Raw genomic sequence first — 17,042 nt, 5'->3', positions numbered from 1 at the left:
TACAGTGAATGCAGGCAGGGTCTGGGATGAGCAGCAACCTGCCCTACTGACAGTGATCAAAGAGAGGGGCATGAACACCCCTCTGATGGCTGAAGTCTTGGCAGCAGGGGCAGATGCCCAAGACCTTGGCTCACAAATCCCTTTGCAATAAGCCCTGCTTTAAGCTTCCTGGCTGGAAGCAGCGTTCACTGAACCAAACGCTTGAGGTCTGCACTCTTGCAGAAGCTGTCAGTCATTTGGGGGAGAAGGGGAAGACAGCTGGGAGTACTACTAGCCTCTAAAGGCTCCTCATTCCTTCTGCCTCTTGAGTCCTCACATTTATATCTAGCACTTTCCAATGCAAAATCAGCTGCTGGAAAGATGAGTAGGAGCCATATTAAGCCATAGGGACCACATATGAGATTTTGGCTGGACATCCACTGGGATATGGAAGAAAACCCCTTGTCTGCTAATGATGCCCCCCAAAGTCCACATCTCTTTTTCCCCTAAGGTAAGCTGTTCACTGAAGAGAAGGGAAATGAGACTCTGCTCACAGCAGCTATTCCCCCTCCCTCAGGCAGACAGTTAAGTGGGAAGCCTCTCATTTGGACACAGCCATGCCCCACCACATCCTCTTCAGTAATCTGTATCTATGTGACAGCCATTTCCTGCTACCTGTCCATCAGCATCACTGTGCTTCTACACCTCCTCTCTCCCACCCCAAAAGCAGCTACTGGTCCTCCACCTCCCTTCACAGTGACAGACAACCCTACCTGCTGGTGAAATTCATTTGTGTCAGGCTGCTCTTGCTGTTCACAGGGTGAAAACCTGCCTTGTATCACTATTCTGTTGCACTTCTGGCTCAGCTACCATTTATGATCCCTATTTAGGTCAATACTGTATCTAAAGTAACGATGCTTTGGCTAGGAGCTCTTAACACTGAAGTCTGAAATGTCTTTATTAATTGAATTTGCGGGGTCCACCACTGCTTGTGAAAACGAACCAGTTTATGAGATGTGCTCGCCTCAAAACAAAGCAGGGCACAGTCCTGCTGCAGGGACCTCCATGCTGCAACACAGCAACAGTTTCCATTCTCACAACTCATTACATCAGTGCTGATTTTTACGTATGAGACAGTAAAGAGCCAGAAGAAAGGACTTGCAAGGGAGTGTCAGGAAGAAACAGTTAACATTCATTCAAAGCAAAGAGGTGGAGAGGGGGACAATTTTGCTCCCTCAGTGCTGAGGACTGGCTTCAGCTCTAGCCATTGCAAAGCCTAACAAGCCTGAGCCCGCAAGCAAGGTGGGATTTCTTTAATTTCTAAATTAGAGTAGCAGTTTTAATCAGAGGGGTGCCCTGAGTTCTGCAGTAGGAAGGAACTCCTTAGAGTACGTGCTGACTTCTGGAGCAGCAGGGGCAGAATGAACCCCTCTGCCAGAGCACGAAAAAAAAAGGCGCAGCTACAAGAAACATCAGGTGATTGGATACTCTCTGCCTTTTAATGGCTTTAAGACAACAGTGCCAACTCCCCATGTTCTCACAAAATCACTGTGCTGGTCTTGTGGCAAGATTTGCAGTGTTCCATGAGAAGCAGATCTGCTCTTGCGACTGGTGCTTTCCAAGGCTCCATTCCCAAAGGCTCGTGCTGAGAATGGGCAGCACCCTTCTGTCAGTGGGGTCTCTGCTGATCCTGGATGGGCAGAAGTCCAGTGCTCCAAGGCAGAGGTTGCAGCAATGTTCAGCTGCTCATGCTTTCAGATGGGCACAGTATATGCTTGGTATCAAGTGTCCAGCTGGGTGCATACAGCTGTGCTGGCACCAAAGCATCACAGTTTGCTCTGAGCGAACTCCAGTGCAGTGCTCAGGGCTCCCTGCATGCCTTTGGCATTTCCACTGCCCTTAGCCACGATGGGAGAGCCTCCTGCCCTCCCTTCCATCTGAGTACAGACAGCCACAGCCCAGTCAGCAGCAGAGAAACCAGGGAGGCAGCTCTGGGGAAGAGACACAGGCAAGTTATTTGTACTGTGGGGCAGCCTGCAGTGTATGAATAAAGAAAGGTAACAGCATCCTCTCCTCACCCAGCCTGAGGCAGTCCTGACCCTGAGGACCACAAAGGCTGAGCTTACATGTTAATGCTGTGTCTTGCCCCTGGGCAAACACTGCCTGGAGGATCCAGGGATATCTGGGCCCAACAGAGACTGAAAGCACATCGGGTCCCAGTACAGGCATCTCAGGTCCTGCCCCTGTGTGATTAACCACCAACACTGGGCAAAACCCCAGGAAAAGCCTCCAGCAAGACCTGCTGAGCAGTGGGTGCAGCCCCCCTTGCCAGGCAGGTTCCCCTTGTGTCTATCAGGGTTCTGCTTACCTTGGACACCTGACAGGCACAGAGCACCTCACCCGAAGCCTGAGGGCTGAGCAGCAAGACTGAGGTGCCAGGAGACTTGTCACACAGCTGGTTCACTACTTTCATTAGGATCTAGGAGAGGCAGGAGGCAGGGACAACAGAGGTCAGGCAACAGCAAAGAAGACCAGCAGCCAGCAGAAAATGTGCCCAGCAACTCCCTCTTGCTGTTTGCAGCACCTGAGGTACACTGGGCCAACAAAGAATGTGGATTACTCACAGAGAGGGAATCAGCTGGGATAGTATCAATGATGACAGGCTGGTTGCAGTATTTTGCTAGCAAGATTTGTGCCACCTTCTCAGCCTGGAGGGAGAAAAACACAGCACTTTGAAGGGCTACAGGTGGCACAGGGTGGGCTGCATGGGGATATATCTGCACTGCTTTGTAGGACAGACAGGAGATGTTTGATAGCAGAAGTCAAAGTCAGACTAGCAGCCTCAAATCTCCATCTCCTGTGGAGACCTGTACAGCCCTCCTTCCCAAATGCAAGCAGAGATGAACCCATGCAAAATGGAATAGCAAGTGACTCATTCAGTCCCCAGACTCTCTCCTAGAACCTATACAGTGCCATATGTCTCAGGAAGGCTTCTGTGGCAAGATGTTCCTACTTTAAGAAAGGGACAATTCTTCCTGAGATATCTAAGTTAGCAGTAAGTATTTCTAATCTGCTTTTAATGTAAATTGGCAGAACACAAACACATGTGAGAAACACAGCAAAATCCGTGTAGCTGGAGGACTCTGTCCTGTCACTGACTGTAACTTTGTTAAGCCCTCTGTGAGAACCATCTCATCTTCTCCATGCATAAACAAGGAGGTGATGCCCAATGCCTATTGGTGATGGCCAAAAGTGCTGGTATTGGGGCTCTGTTCTCACAGGCAGGGAGACATGGAAATTCTGCAGGTGCTAAAAGCCCACCCAGTCATTCTCTGCATTTTAACCAAGGGCCCCATAAACAACAGCCAGTGAAGGCAGAAGAAAGCCCATACAATCACTCATGGTGCAACGCAGGCCCTGCCTTCTGAGTGACTGAGTGGCTCTGAAGTGTGACAGAGACATCAGGTCCACTGCTGTGTGCCATCAGCTGACTGCAAGTCAGTGTGCTGCTGCCTCAGTACCTGCTGCAGCTCCAGTTTCTTGACAGCTGTGTTGGCTGTTCGCTGTAGTGCTTTCAGGATGGTCTGCAGTTCTTTTCTTTGCCACTGGGGCATTGCAGTGCTGGCCACCACCTGCAAGACAATTTGCTCTGTAAGAACATTAAACTGTACCCCTAGACATAAACTGCCAGTTCTCTGGGAGGTCAGGCTGGAGCATGGCCTCTCCCCAGACCCTGCTTTAACCAGGGCAGCCAGTCACAGTGCTAAGCAGCTTTCTCTTTTCAGTTGCCCATCTGCAACACAGCCACCTGGACACTGGCAAAAATCCTTGTGACCAAAGAGGCAACAGCAGATAGCAACTTGCCCTTGCTACTGACCACGGTAGGATGTGAACCTGATAGGGAAAGAGTCCTGTGTCTCATGTGCCCATGCTGGGCCTTCTGTACAGGAGTGTAACCCTTACTTTGGTCAAGTGGCCCACTTCTTTGGAGAGGTTCTGCATCTCAGGAATAGAGGTGACCCTCTGCTTCATCCGTAGGGAGACAGAGTCCACTTCCATAGCCAAGCACTGGCCTACTTCCCGGGCCTGCAGAGATGGAAGGAATGCATGCTTCAAATGCAGCAGCAGAAACAGTCCACAAGGATGGAGAAAGCAGGGAGACAGCAGGGTCATGAACACTGAAGTGCTGCTCAGAATCCAGTCAGAAGACACCTACAGATGGTTTAGGAATGACTGCTCCTGCAAGACTCTGAAATACAACATTCCTCTCTAGATTTGCAACCAACACTAGATGATCACACTCAGGCAGACCAAGCTGTTGAGCTTTAGGTGATATTTATGGTCAAAATTCATGTTTCCTCAAAAATTTGCACCAAAATCATCAGGATTTCATTGAGAAGAAACTGGGGAGCTCTGTGGAGCATCTTAGAAATCTTTTCCCATTAGCAAATGCAATCTTGAAACTGCTGATTGAAGAAACAAGAGAAAAAACACTAACACTAAAAGAAACCTCATTAGCCATTGAAGCATATTTCCTGAGTTTACCTATCCTGATATATTTCTTATTGTTTTTCACCAACAATGCTACTATAAATAATTTTTTAAAAAATTTATTACAAGCTTTTTTCACCAGTGCCAATCCTTATGTTTTGGAGCATTTCCTCCCTGCCAGATCTCTGTGCCCAGGATGGTCCTGCAAGACTTAAGGGAAGGAGAGCAGAGGACTGCTCTGCCTAGCTAGGATACACAACCCTTGTTCCAAGTAAATCTCTCTGCAGTCTCCCTTGTCTCATTAACACTTGCACAGAGCTCCTCTCAGGGGCTCTCCAGGTCAGCACTTCCAGCAAACATGCAGATGTGCCCTGCAGCTTTTTGTTCTTCTGCATGAAGAAAAGCCTCTCTGGGACACAGATGCACAGGGGATGGCCAGCCAAAAAGTAACAGATTTGCAGGGGTGGGCTTTGCCTTTAGTCTTTCCAATTCCAGTGACTATGAGTCACTCTCCTCTGATAGCAGCCTTAAAGGAAGAGGGAAAGCTTATGGGACACCTGACACTTCCAAAAACTCAAAGGACAGAGTGATCTCACAAACACAATAGTATGTTGTTCACTTTTTATACAGAACCAGCCAGACCAGAATCACAGTTTAGCAGGAGAAAGACTAAAGACAGGAAGCAAAAGGGCTGTAAGAATGAGGCCAAAACCCTGTAATCATAAAGTGCAAATCCAGCTGTGATAGGCAGGAGGCAAAATCAATGCACCAAGAATTACACCTTAAAATACCTACTGGGGGATTGAAATTTATAGACCAGAGGCTTCCTGATATTTTGTGCAAGTTTTTATCTGGAAAGGGGAGTCTGAAGGGAGAAATGAAGGTCAAGGAGACGGAGAACTAGGATGGGAGGGAAAGGAGGTGAATAGTGAGGTACAGCAGCAGAGCTGAGTCCAAGGCTGAAGCAGGAAGCCAGATGTGGCACAGCAGGGAGGCTCCAACCAAAGCTGTGGGACCTAATTGTCTATGAGGAACCTACAAAGGTTGGTCCTTCTGGCAGTGCCTTGACATGGCAGAAATGTCATTTCCCTCTTTCTCACCTCTTTGGCTCGTCCCCCTGTCACTGCAATGACACGGCTAATGCCTTTGACAAGCTGGCGCTCGCTGATGATGGCCAGGTCTTCCACAGAGCCTGTCTGGAGAAGGTGCCTACAACGTCAGCAGAGAACAGGAAAGAAATCAAGTTGCTCTTTACAAACAGAAATCAGGAACCCTGCTTTCTTTTTCAAAAACTCTGAAGTCCAGCAGTCCTTTCCTAATCCTAATCCCAGTACCTTGAATCCTTTTCCATCCCTAAAATCCTGATGGAACCTTGTACGGCAAGAGACAGCAGAGTTGAGGCTACTCCAGAGGAACCTCTGTGCTCCCTGCCCAGCAGGCTCCAGTCAAATGGTGCAGCCAAGTTCTGTCCTCCTTTCCTCTCCTTCAGCAGTGAGATGAATTGGTGTTTTTCTCCTCTACTCAGCTCCTCTACCCCACCCCTCTCCTGTCAGGCCAGCTCACTGCCTGGCCAGCAGACTCCAGACAAAGGATAGTTGTGCAGTCTCAGGACACTGACAACCTCCCTTTTCCTTCTTGTTTATTCAATGCTGGGTATGAAAACTACAGTGTCTTGGGTTCTGTTACCACAAGCAATCATTCCAGACATCTACATAAGAATTTATCATCTCCCATGCACTTTCTTGTCCCAGTACTCCCACAAGAAGATCTCATGGGTAAAAAATTGCTCATTTTCAGTTCTATCTGCTCTAAGACCAGTTTGTTCCTTCTTTTTTTTTTTTTTTCTTGGTGTCAGCACTGTCCTAAGATGGATTAACTTTTATTCTACTCTCATTACTGCTAAAAGCAGAAGAGAGTGAAGATAATTAATTAAAATAATCAGAGCAGTCTCAAGTTCTCACAGCTGAATTGGAGTCTCCAGCCTGGCACCCAGCTCTTTTCTAACCTCAAAGACAAAGCACCATAACCCTGGTGTGACAAGTCACACACAACTTTCCCATCCTCTGCTGGTGCCCTGTGGCTTCTTCCAGGTTGGTTTCAGACTATGAAGTAAGGAAAAATGCTGCGCATTTTGTTACAGTTTGCTCACCCTGGAACTTCCAAAGCTTTGTAAATAGCCCATCCTGTCCTCACAATATTTTTCCAGTGAGGAAACTTAGTTTCACAGGGACAGGGATGTGAGCTTGTAGTGATGTTTCTACCTCAGCCACCAGTGCCCACACACATGCCTTCTGGCTGCAAGAAAAGTCACTTACGTCCCACAGCAGAGCTCCACAGAGGTCTGCATTGCAGCCTTGGAGTCACAGGTCAGCACATTCTCCACAGGGACCCCCAGGGACACTATCCTCACTGGATCTGGATAGCCCTGACAGAGGAGACAGGGATCAGCAGCTAACAACATGGTTGTGCAGGGGCACTTACAGACTAACTACACAGCTTCAGGTGTCTGCCTCATTTTCCCCTATTCTAGAGGAGCCCCTGAGTCAGGGGTGGCACTACTTGTCCCCCACAACCAGCCACCAGTGGGAAAAAAAATAATTGGTGACACAACAGGCTTTTGGTCTACAGGCATAAACAGAAAGCCTGTGAATCACCAGTCTCCATGTTTAACAACAGTGTCTTGAGACCTCATCTCTGTCCTATTTTCCCATCTGAGTTTTGGGAGACAATTCCCTTACAGAGAGATGTGTCAACATCTCGTGTCCCAGATGATTCCTGCTGAAGGAGAAGGCTCATGAAGATGTGTGCTACCACCCTGTCATACCTCATCCACTGCACGGAGTCCCTCAACTCTTCTTGCCAGTGTGAGGGGCACTTCAGCCATATGCACCACCTCATTTTTCTGGATCAGGTCCTGGACCACTTGCTCCACTTGCTGCAGCTGCTCCACAGTCACATGGCCCTGAGGAAGCAAATCAGCCACACTCAGGAGAAGCGTCCTGAGAGGTACAGAATGAAGGAGGGAGATCTGGGGCACAGCCACCAGATGACTCAGCTTGAGCACACCACTCTTCCCCTGCATCTCATCTTCTCTGCTTGTAAAAGGGAACTGTGAACATCATGGCCCTCCCACCTTCTCCTCCCATGAGAGATAAGGATTTTTGATGCAAGAGCCTCAGCCAAAGTCTTCAAAAGAAATACTAGAATGAGTGACAGGTTACCAGGGCCAGCACTCAGTCTGACTGAAAGCTTCACAAATACTCTCACCTGAATGTCCAGTACAGACATCAGATATGTGCCACAGCCAAGCACCATCTCTCAAAGACTCCTTTACACTATTTTGTGTCAGTCTCATGGCCACTGGCCTTGCTAAGTCCTTTCCCTTCTGACCCCCATTCATCCCCTCAGCAAGCCCTGCTCAGGGTCAAATCAATGCCAATGGACACAGTCACATCCAGAGGACCAAGCTTCATTGCTCAGATGAAGTGTGACTTGTGTCCAAAGGAGTGATTATGGGGAGAGGGGACAAATCCTGGAGAGAAGAGCTGCACTGGAATGCTGGTAGTGCTGAGAACAGGGGACTGGATTTCAGAGTCACCTTGGTGTCAAAGTCGAAGCGCAGCCGCTCTGGTGTCACGTGGGAGCCCCGCTGCTCGGTGCTGTCCCCCAGCACGCGCCGGAGCGCGAAGTTCAGCAGGTGGGTGGCAGTGTGGTTCGTCATGCAGGCCAGGCGCCGTGCCTGCAAGCACACAGCACCATTAGAGGGACTGCTGGCCCTCCTCAGCTCAGGGGAGCGGGGCATGGCACAAAGGAAAACGCTCCTATCCCCTCCTATTGGGACAGGAGAAGATGGAGGAAAACCAACAGGTAGTGTCAGATGAGTTATGTGACAGGGCAGATCTAACTCCTTTCTCCATGGGATCATCTTTGTAAAACAGTAACGGGTAAGCTGGATACTTTTGGACAAACCAATGGTGTTGGAATGTTGGGCGACACAAGACAAATTGTGGACTTTGGACCTGGTTAACAGGAGAGATTTGATAACAGGATGCCTTGGCAAAAGCAAACAGAACTTTGAAAATTAGACCTAGATTGCAAGAAGATTAAATCAAACAGGTTTACCAGAAAAAGAAAATCCCATTAAACTCTGCAAGCAAGAGATGTTGTTATATGCACAAGTTTGTGTATGTGATTTTAACCTAATCATTGTAGTACACATTACTAGTCTCCCTGAAATAGTATATAAGTACTTGTATCCCACAATAAAATTGGATTCTGATCACTGAGTCAGTCTCCCTGTCTCTCTCCGTTGCCGACACAATGGCTCACAAGGATTACAGTCAGCTGTGATATCTCCTTCCCACTGCACACTATGATGAAGAACAGTCTCAAGAATACAAGGGACAAAGATCTGCTGTGCCTGGGTTCTCAGGGCATCACAAGGAAAAGGTTAAGAGCACTCAGTCATCACCTCATCCACAAAGAGCTGCACTTGGTCGCCAGCACGCAGGGTCTCCACAGCAGTGACCTCATGGATCACATAGCCACCACAGAGATGAACTGACTCTACAGGGAAGAGTACATCCTGAGCAAAGAGACAGAAAAATTAGTTAGGACATAGGGAAGATCCAAATATCTGTGCTATGTACCTGCCTGACCCTACTGGGAAACACAATTCCCACCGATCCCTTAAAAGACAGGGATGGGGTGGGAAAAGCAGAGAGAAGCTTACTGCAAACATAACCAAGGTGTCCCAGACCTCACCTGTACCCAGCCACTCACTACACAGTATGCTGGGGCTGCCAGCTTGCAGTGGAGGGGCAGTAACACCATGCAGGCTGACAAATTTTCTTAACAACTATGCTCATCCATGCGAAAATGAACAGCATCTCCCAAGGCATGTCTCTGGCATCCAAGGCACAATTTCTGCCTCACTGGGATGGCAACAAAACTGGACCACCACTATAGCTTGGGGAGAAGTGCTGAGCAAGGCACTGTAACCCTCTGCAAGGCTAAAAAGGCCCAGGGGTGATTATCAAGACCAGGAAATGGGGAAAGGAGAAAATGCTGCACTCTGTGTAACTTCCCAGGACAGGGTCAAAGCTCTTCCTTTGGCAAGGCTGAAGGAACATGCTGCAGAAGTGGAGGTCCTCCCTGATGCTCTTGGGAGGAAGAAGAGTTTTTGCACTGGGTCTCAGGTTGGGCAGCACTTGCAGCTGTCCAGGACTGACCAGAGAGAAGTTACTCAGTTCACAGACTCTCTGATCTATGTTTGCCTTCTCTCAGCATTACAACCCCAGCTGGCAAGAACACAGCACACTGAAGGAAGACCTGAGAAGGTAGAGACTTTGGTCTTCCTCAGCAAGATGAAATTGTAAAGGGCTGTGAGAGACAACCAGAGCAGCAAGAATGCCCTTGTGAAGTTACTGCTGATTCTGCCTTACCCCACCAACTCTGATGCTATGCCAAGGAAACTGCCAAGAGTCAGCAGCTTGCAAATTAACACAGCAGAACAAGCCATCACTTGGAGGATCCTGCCTGGCCTCAGAACCCATGGCAGCTTTGGGTTAGGCAGCAAAGGGCCTTACCTGCTGTCCTAAACGTATCATGTAGCCTTGGTCAGAGTCCTGCCCTCCCTGCTGTGCATAGAAGTTAGTCCTGTCCAAGATGACACCACAGCGCTGCCCTGCCCCAACCTCCTTCTGGAGACACTGATCTCTGTACAGCATCAGCACAGTGGCCTGGCATGGGCTGAACTCTGTCAGGGGGAAGAAGAGAGCAGCAATTAGTGCACACAGCCTGTCAGACTGCAACAGGAAAGGAGGGATCACTTCCCCATGCCAACCCTGTCAACACTGAAAGCTGGCACTTTGCCTTGGTAGGAGAGGAACAGCTACGGGCAGAAGGGACAAAGGACTGGAACTATGTCACCCCTCACTCTCCTAATGACAGAGTAGCAGCTAAGCAGGCAGGGACACCCAATGCAGCTCCACATAAGCCTGGCAGAAGAAAATGTAACACAGACACATCTGCATCTTGCTACACTGTGAGCTTGGCAAACCTGACTGACTGATGAAGATGCTGTGGACAGGGGCAGCAGGGATGTCACATTCCTGGGTGCAGCAAGCTTCTAACGTGCTTTCCTGTAGGCTCCTTGAACCCAGATTTGGGCACTATGGACCAGTGGACCATGAGGTGGGTGTGCAACTGGCTGGGCACAGAATTGCTCAGTAGTTCAATGCTCAACTGATATTCAGCTACTGGCAGAACTACTTGGTGGCTGATATAAGGGACACCACCACTTAACATCTTTGTTAATGACTATCCATGACAAAATGGGATGTACCAATATCCCACTTAATAGGCAGGGATTGGCTGATACATTGAAGAACTGGACTGTTTTTGAAGGCATCTGAGCAGTCTTCAGAAACAAACTGACAGAAATCTCAGGTTCTCAGGAGCAAGCTGAACACAAGCCAGCAGGGTGCCCTTGCAGCAAGGAAGGCTGCCTGCCTGCTGAGCTGTATGAACACAAACTAGCCAGCAGTCAAAGAAAGAGGTTATTCATCCCTATTTAGCATTTGGGAGACTATATCCAAAGTATAGGAAATTCTGGCTGTATGTGAAGGAAAAAACCTTTACACACTAAGAGTGATAAAGAACAGGGAATGGATAGGCTGTGAGATTTTTGTCCCTGAAGATACCAAAAACTTATATGGACAAAGCTCTGAGCAATGTGATCCAACTGTGAAACTGATGTTACTTTTAACAAGAAACTGGAGATCCAGAGATCCCCTCCAACCCAAATTATTCCATGATTCAGAAGCTGAGAAGGTGGGACAGCTCTAGTTTGGGGATTTGAGCCAATGTCACACACAATGCTAGGCTTTTTTCCTCTGTTGTGCTCTTGCTGTAGTATATATAGCTTGAATTGCCTCCCTTTCTGCTTAGCGTGGGCCGCCATCAGCACACTGGGTAACAGGGAGTTGGCTGTACACAGCCTTCTCTAATTGTCTGTGACAGCCACCCCACCTCTTGCTCCCTGTGGCTTATCTTGATGCGGTCCCTGGAGCATCAGCAGCCTCAGTCACCCTTGGTGACAAAAGCCTGCGCTGGCACCTAGCGGCCTGCCAGGGAAACAGCAAGGGCACGGTTCCACACAGACACCTAAACCCTTGCGTAACCATCCTTCTTTCTCCCGAGCACACACCCAGGAGCCTAATTGCTGGAGACAGACTTATCTCTAGAAGAAATCAACAGTCCCTGTTTCACCACTGCACCCAGTGGTGCCAACCCGGAGCTCAGCCCAGAGCCTTCCTAGGGACGTGCCAACAGCGCTAAGAAAAGCACCCTGTTAGGGATCAGGTACAGAGGTAGGGAACAGATGTGGCAGCAAGGTTTGGAGCACAAAGAACACGTTGTGCTTGCATGGGGTCAGGCAGCAAAAGCAGCCACGAGAGGGACTCCAGCAGAGCTTGCTGTGCAGGGGGCTGGGCACTCACCGTAGTGCCCGTGCTGCCCCAGGGCGTAGGCGTACTTGGGAGAGTCATCTGTGGCAGGCACCCTGCTGCCCTGCAGCCGAGCCAGCGAGTGCACATCCAGGTGGGTGTTGGTGCTCCCTGGCTCTCCTGCCTGGGGGCCACCAGCCTTCCGCTGCAGCAGAGCAAAGGCACAGTTAGATGGAGATCTCTGGGGGCAAGCAAACAGCTCACTGGAGCTGGAAGGCTAGGAATGGCTTCTTCCACCTCCATGGCTAGTTCAGGTCCAGGCTGATGTAGGCTACTGCTAACTAACCCGTCCCTTCAAGCTTCACAAGCACAGAATACCACTCTGTGCTAGCCTTGAGCCAGGCCATAGCAACTGCTAACACATCCCTGCTGGCACAGCCTGCTGTGTGGCTGTGAAGGCCATTAAAGCTCAGGAGAGCAAGGCCTCAAGGCAATTACTGCACTAGGGAGTGGTGGTGGTGGGTGGGCAGTGCAAGTATTTCAGCACTACAGAGGTCATGGCGATTTTGTAAACTCTTCATAAATAATTTGCTGCTTCAGCTGTCTAAGCTGGTTCTACTTTGTGTGAGAAGTTAGACTACATGACTAACAGAGGACTGTCCCAACCTGTATAAATATTTCATAACCTTCACTCCCGCATCATAAAATACCTGAAGAAAAATCACCAACCAATACTTCAGTTCCACATTCAGAAACAAGGGGATTGCGATGACACTGCTATTTCAGACTCACTTCCCCTTCAGGAAGAAGGCATGTAGCCCTGTGGTGCTCTGAAGAGCCTCAGCAGTGAAAGGGATCCTGCTTCCACGTTCACATGAGACACATAAGGCTTTAAATTATTATGACAAGGCAGGTCTCCCTGTTACCTTTGCATCTTCCAGAACAAGTTCATTAAAAGCAGCTGAATCCAAGCTGATTCCCTTCTCTTCAAGCATCAAGTCAATCAGATCCAGAGGGAATCCTAAACTCCCATACAGAGACCAGGCTACTTCAGCTGTAAGACAAAAAGAAGGTCAAGAACTCTGTGAGAACACAGAAAGCAAAGGCATCTCAAGATCTGTCTGGATGGGACCAATCTAGTGTGTGCTTTGGTAACTGGATCCACCTGTATTGTGTGCAACTGTACAGTTAATGGGGAAAAGAAGCTTTGGAGCTCTTGCATGGGACTGAGTATTAATAATGCTCCACAGCCCCCTTCCTGCTAAAATTCAGTGCAGCACATCCACACAGGCAGCTGCACTGGTTGGGTCCTGTGCTACTCCTCTCAGCTGTGTCTTACAATGACTTCATTGATCAGTCAGTAAAACAGCAAGGGAATGTTTCTAACTTGCCTGGTACCTAGTTTGTTGTGAGGACAAAGTACTAGAAATCAACTGCAATCTGAAGAAAGGAACATCTGCTCCTCTGTCTGGGGCTAGAGTGTCACAGAAAATGTAGGGGAGGCAAACATCCACCAGTTTTGACTGCAATGCTTATGAGGACCTGGAGCAAACTGTGTCTAAGTACAGCTTGTCAGAGGAGGGACACTCACCTGGGAAATTTGTGGAGGGCTCCATCTGCTGCACTGTGCGCTCGATGATACGCCTCCCACGCTCCAGGGAGGACAGAAATGCAGCCTCGTTCTCATTGATGATATCCTTGATCTGCCCAAGGATCAGAAGGGTTACCCACGTTGCAGGGAGTTCCCCCGCTCAGCTCAGCCCTGCTCAGTCAGCTCAAAGCATATCAACCAGCCTTTTTGTTCTGCACGTATCCACCACAACATGGCTCTGATGCATTATTGAACAGTGCCAAAGTCATTGTGTCTCCTGTCACCATTCCTGTCAAAGAAATATTGACCATCCACTTGGGGAAAGCTTTAGGCTGACAAATGTTCCCTATTGGGCATTCATATCTGTGACCCAATTACAACTGTATGTCTGGAACAGCCAGAGAAGTTGCTGTCAGTGGAAGCAAGCTGGACTAGCCTTAAGTCATCGCTCCACTTTAGACAAAGGGTACTCGGACGAGGACAGGCTGTACTTGCACTCAACCAAAAAAGCCACTATAGCTTTTTTAGAGCAACAGCCGCCTTACACAGGCACATGCAGTCCCTGGTAAGGACCTAGTGGACCATATGGAAATCTGCCACAGATACTTGTGCCCAGAACATCTCAGTCCACCCATGAGAACATGGCTGCGGAGGAAGCTATGTAAACTCCTCCAGCTAAATCCCAAGGGCGGGATGATTTCTGGGCTTGAGAGCAGTGCCTCACAAAAATAACGAGACAAGGGGATTCCACATTGCTCACCTGGTTGGCATTCCTTGTCAGCTCTGGATAAGCATCTCCCTGTGGAAGTGAGCCTCAGTTAGTGATAACATCCTCAGAATCTTCCTCAGGGGATCTCAAAGCATGTCACAAACATTACAGAGGTTACTTGCATACATGCACACATGCTTGTGCTGACTGCACCATTGGTGACACTAGGTCCTCTCCCTCCCATCACAAGTGATATGGGGACATGAGGTTTTAATGCTGGAATGCATAACAACAGGTACACCTTCCTGGAGCTCTTTCCCATCCAAGACTGACTCCTGACAGCGTGCAAAAAATGGACATGGGGTTGAACAGGATGTGTGACGACCCTTTTCCCCCAAGACAGCAGTTTTACTCACGAGCACTTCCACTACAGTAGGCACCAGGGAGGCCAGGAGCCCAGGGGGAGCCTGCAGAACTTCAGAGCAAAAGCGCACAGCCCTGCGCAGGATCCGACGCAGCACCAGTCTGAAAACAGAGCAGGATTCCTCAGGCAGCCTTGTGAGCATCCCTGCCCAGCTGCCACATCCAGCATCCCCCAGCTCATTGGTCTGATTTATCAGCACAGGCCAGCTGCTCCCAACACGCTACAACCATCCAAGGGGAAGTCTGCAGATTGGCACCCCTTCCTGACTCTCATCTTCCTGTCTTCCCAAAAGCCCATGTACTCCCTATCTGGGGCCCACACCAGAACCTCTTCCCTGGCTGTTCATATTGCTTCCTAGACCTAACTTCCTCCACCCCCTGCCATTTCCTCATGTCCTTACTCTGCTCCAGAGAAGCCTGGGTAGATGCCATCAGTGATGCACACACACAGGGTGCGGACGTGATCTGCCACCACGCGGTAGGCCATGTTCACATGCCCAACATCAGCATTCCCGACCAAACCTTGGTATCTGGGTGCCCTGCAGCCCTAAAAGGGAAAGTAGAGAGACAAGTCAGCAGACAGTAGTGGCTGCAGAAGAAGTTTCAATGCAAGAGACAGCCAGCTATGCCTGACATCATGTTTTTTCAACTACCTCTGAACCTCGTGCACCTAAGATGTATTCATTAAATCCTTCCACAGCACTACAGACAAGACTTCTGTACCTAACACAGGTCAGCCAATGCCCTGGCACTGAGAAACATAAGACACTTTGAAGGAAAAATGAATCAGCAGTGCTGATATCCTGGCGGTTTTCCAATCTGGAATTCTCTCTTTTTTCTAGAACATTGCATTGGACCTGGCAGGACATAACCTCCTGTCTCAAGATACTGCTCAGTACCCAGCAAGCAGTCTGTGTTCAAGGAGCTTTTGTTGAGCTGTGACTCTGAGCAGAAGCACCATCACCTTGTGAATGGCATCCAAGATGGGAGTGAAGAGATCTGTGTCATAGTTGGAACGTTTGTTCTGCAGCACTGTCACCAGCCTTTCCAGACCCATTCCTGTATCCACGTGGTGCTGTGGCAAGGGAAGGAGATTCCCCTCCACCTCTCTGTCAGCCAGGCAGGAAAAATAAAAGGCACAAGAGAAGCAAGGATCAGTTCAGGGGCAAAAATAAGGAACAGGTGAATCAAAGAGAGTGGGGGAAGTGAGAGGGGATGGAAACAGTAGGTGACCCAGCATAAGGAAGCTCAGGGACAATAATGACAGCAGCCTGCCTTGGCCCTGTCAGGATCTGACCATGACATAGTCAGGATAGGCTGCAATGTAAGGAAAAAGGCCTCCTCCTCTGCTGCAGACCTCAAGAGATCTCTGGAATGCAGCACTAAGGGAGAACAGACAGTGAAGGCTGAAGAAGACAGGGAAATAAAATAAAGGGGGCCAAGAGCCATACTGGACAAATCTCCATAGCTTCTCTCTTGCTCCTGGTATTGCTACCTTCTGGAAAACAGTGATGTCTGAGAATCAGAACACCTGATTTTGGAGTCAGGCTAGGGGGAAAGGCTCTGGAGTTCAGATGATGTGCTTGGTACCTGCTGTACTGCATGAAAACCAAGTTCCAGATCTCCACTACATCGGGGCTGCCCTGGTTCACCAGTGCTGCAGCATTTCTGCCACCACCCACGTGGTCATAGTGGATCTCTGTGCAGGGACCACAGGGGCCTGTGTCTCCCATCTCCCAGAAGTTATCCTTCAATGAGAAAGGAAGCACGTGACTGGCAGGAACCCTGGAAAGGCAAATAGAGATGGCAGTGCTGAGGCATTCACACCAACCACACAGCAGCCTAGATCACAGAGAAAGCTGGAAGAAAAGAATCCTTTCTTCCTACTACAGACTCAAAAAGCAAACACATTAGAATTCCTCTGCTTCTCTAATTCCTTCTGTTCATACAGAATTACTCTGCTCAGTGAGATTAAGTGAGCCAAGCCATAGAGGACCCCAGTCTCAGCCCAGAATGACAGGCAAAGACAGCCTGGCCCCTGATGACCAAGACAGGCTCTCCACTGGGTCTGTGGAGCACCCTGCTCTTGGGGCAGAGGCAAGACCTGAACACCATCAGTGGCACAGAGCTGGCTGCCTTGGGTTCAAAGCCTACATCCAGCTGGAACAAGCTCCCAAAGCACAGCAGTGCTCTCTGCAATGGCTGCACCCTCTCACTGAAGCAGCCATTGCCTGCTTTCAGAGAACATACTCTCATGATGGAGAGGAAGCAAAGCACTAGAGATCCTGCACATACGTCATCCAGGCCAGCCAGTTTTAGGCACATACCTACCCCCACTGTCTGAGAATGAACCAAAAGTTCAAGAGACCCAGTGAGCTCAGAGCCCAGCTGACTTTTAACA

General features: G+C 49.2%; 1 protein-coding gene across 1 annotated transcript in view; it reads right to left on the bottom strand.

Moving 5' to 3' along the window:
* Positions 1-912: 912 nt before the first annotated feature.
* Positions 913-17,042, bottom strand: part of AARS2 (alanyl-tRNA synthetase 2, mitochondrial) — a 17,944-nt gene continuing 1,814 nt past the window's right edge. The window contains exons 4-22 of the mRNA XM_059467915.1: positions 16,232-16,426; positions 15,606-15,750; positions 15,043-15,188; positions 14,635-14,743; positions 14,270-14,308; positions 13,510-13,621; positions 12,845-12,972; positions 11,973-12,123; positions 10,059-10,228; positions 8,942-9,055; positions 8,069-8,209; positions 7,295-7,432; positions 6,786-6,895; positions 5,571-5,679; positions 3,943-4,065; positions 3,501-3,611; positions 2,604-2,687; positions 2,348-2,458; positions 913-1,970 (exon numbers count right to left, since the gene is read on the bottom strand). Coding sequence (XP_059323898.1) covers positions 1,806-1,970; positions 2,348-2,458; positions 2,604-2,687; positions 3,501-3,611; positions 3,943-4,065; positions 5,571-5,679; positions 6,786-6,895; positions 7,295-7,432; positions 8,069-8,209; positions 8,942-9,055; positions 10,059-10,228; positions 11,973-12,123; positions 12,845-12,972; positions 13,510-13,621; positions 14,270-14,308; positions 14,635-14,743; positions 15,043-15,188; positions 15,606-15,750; positions 16,232-16,426 — 2,401 coding nt within the window. The 3' untranslated portion in view covers positions 913-1,805. The remainder of the gene's footprint in view (positions 1,971-2,347; positions 2,459-2,603; positions 2,688-3,500; positions 3,612-3,942; positions 4,066-5,570; positions 5,680-6,785; positions 6,896-7,294; positions 7,433-8,068; positions 8,210-8,941; positions 9,056-10,058; positions 10,229-11,972; positions 12,124-12,844; positions 12,973-13,509; positions 13,622-14,269; positions 14,309-14,634; positions 14,744-15,042; positions 15,189-15,605; positions 15,751-16,231; positions 16,427-17,042) is intronic.

This window comes from Ammospiza nelsoni, chromosome 3, assembly GCF_027579445.1.
Source record: "Ammospiza nelsoni isolate bAmmNel1 chromosome 3, bAmmNel1.pri, whole genome shotgun sequence".
In the NCBI taxonomy this organism is placed as follows: domain Eukaryota; kingdom Metazoa; phylum Chordata; class Aves; order Passeriformes; family Passerellidae; genus Ammospiza; species Ammospiza nelsoni.
The sequence above is the reverse complement of the archived record's forward strand: the minus strand, read 5'-3'. Positions and strand labels throughout refer to the sequence as shown.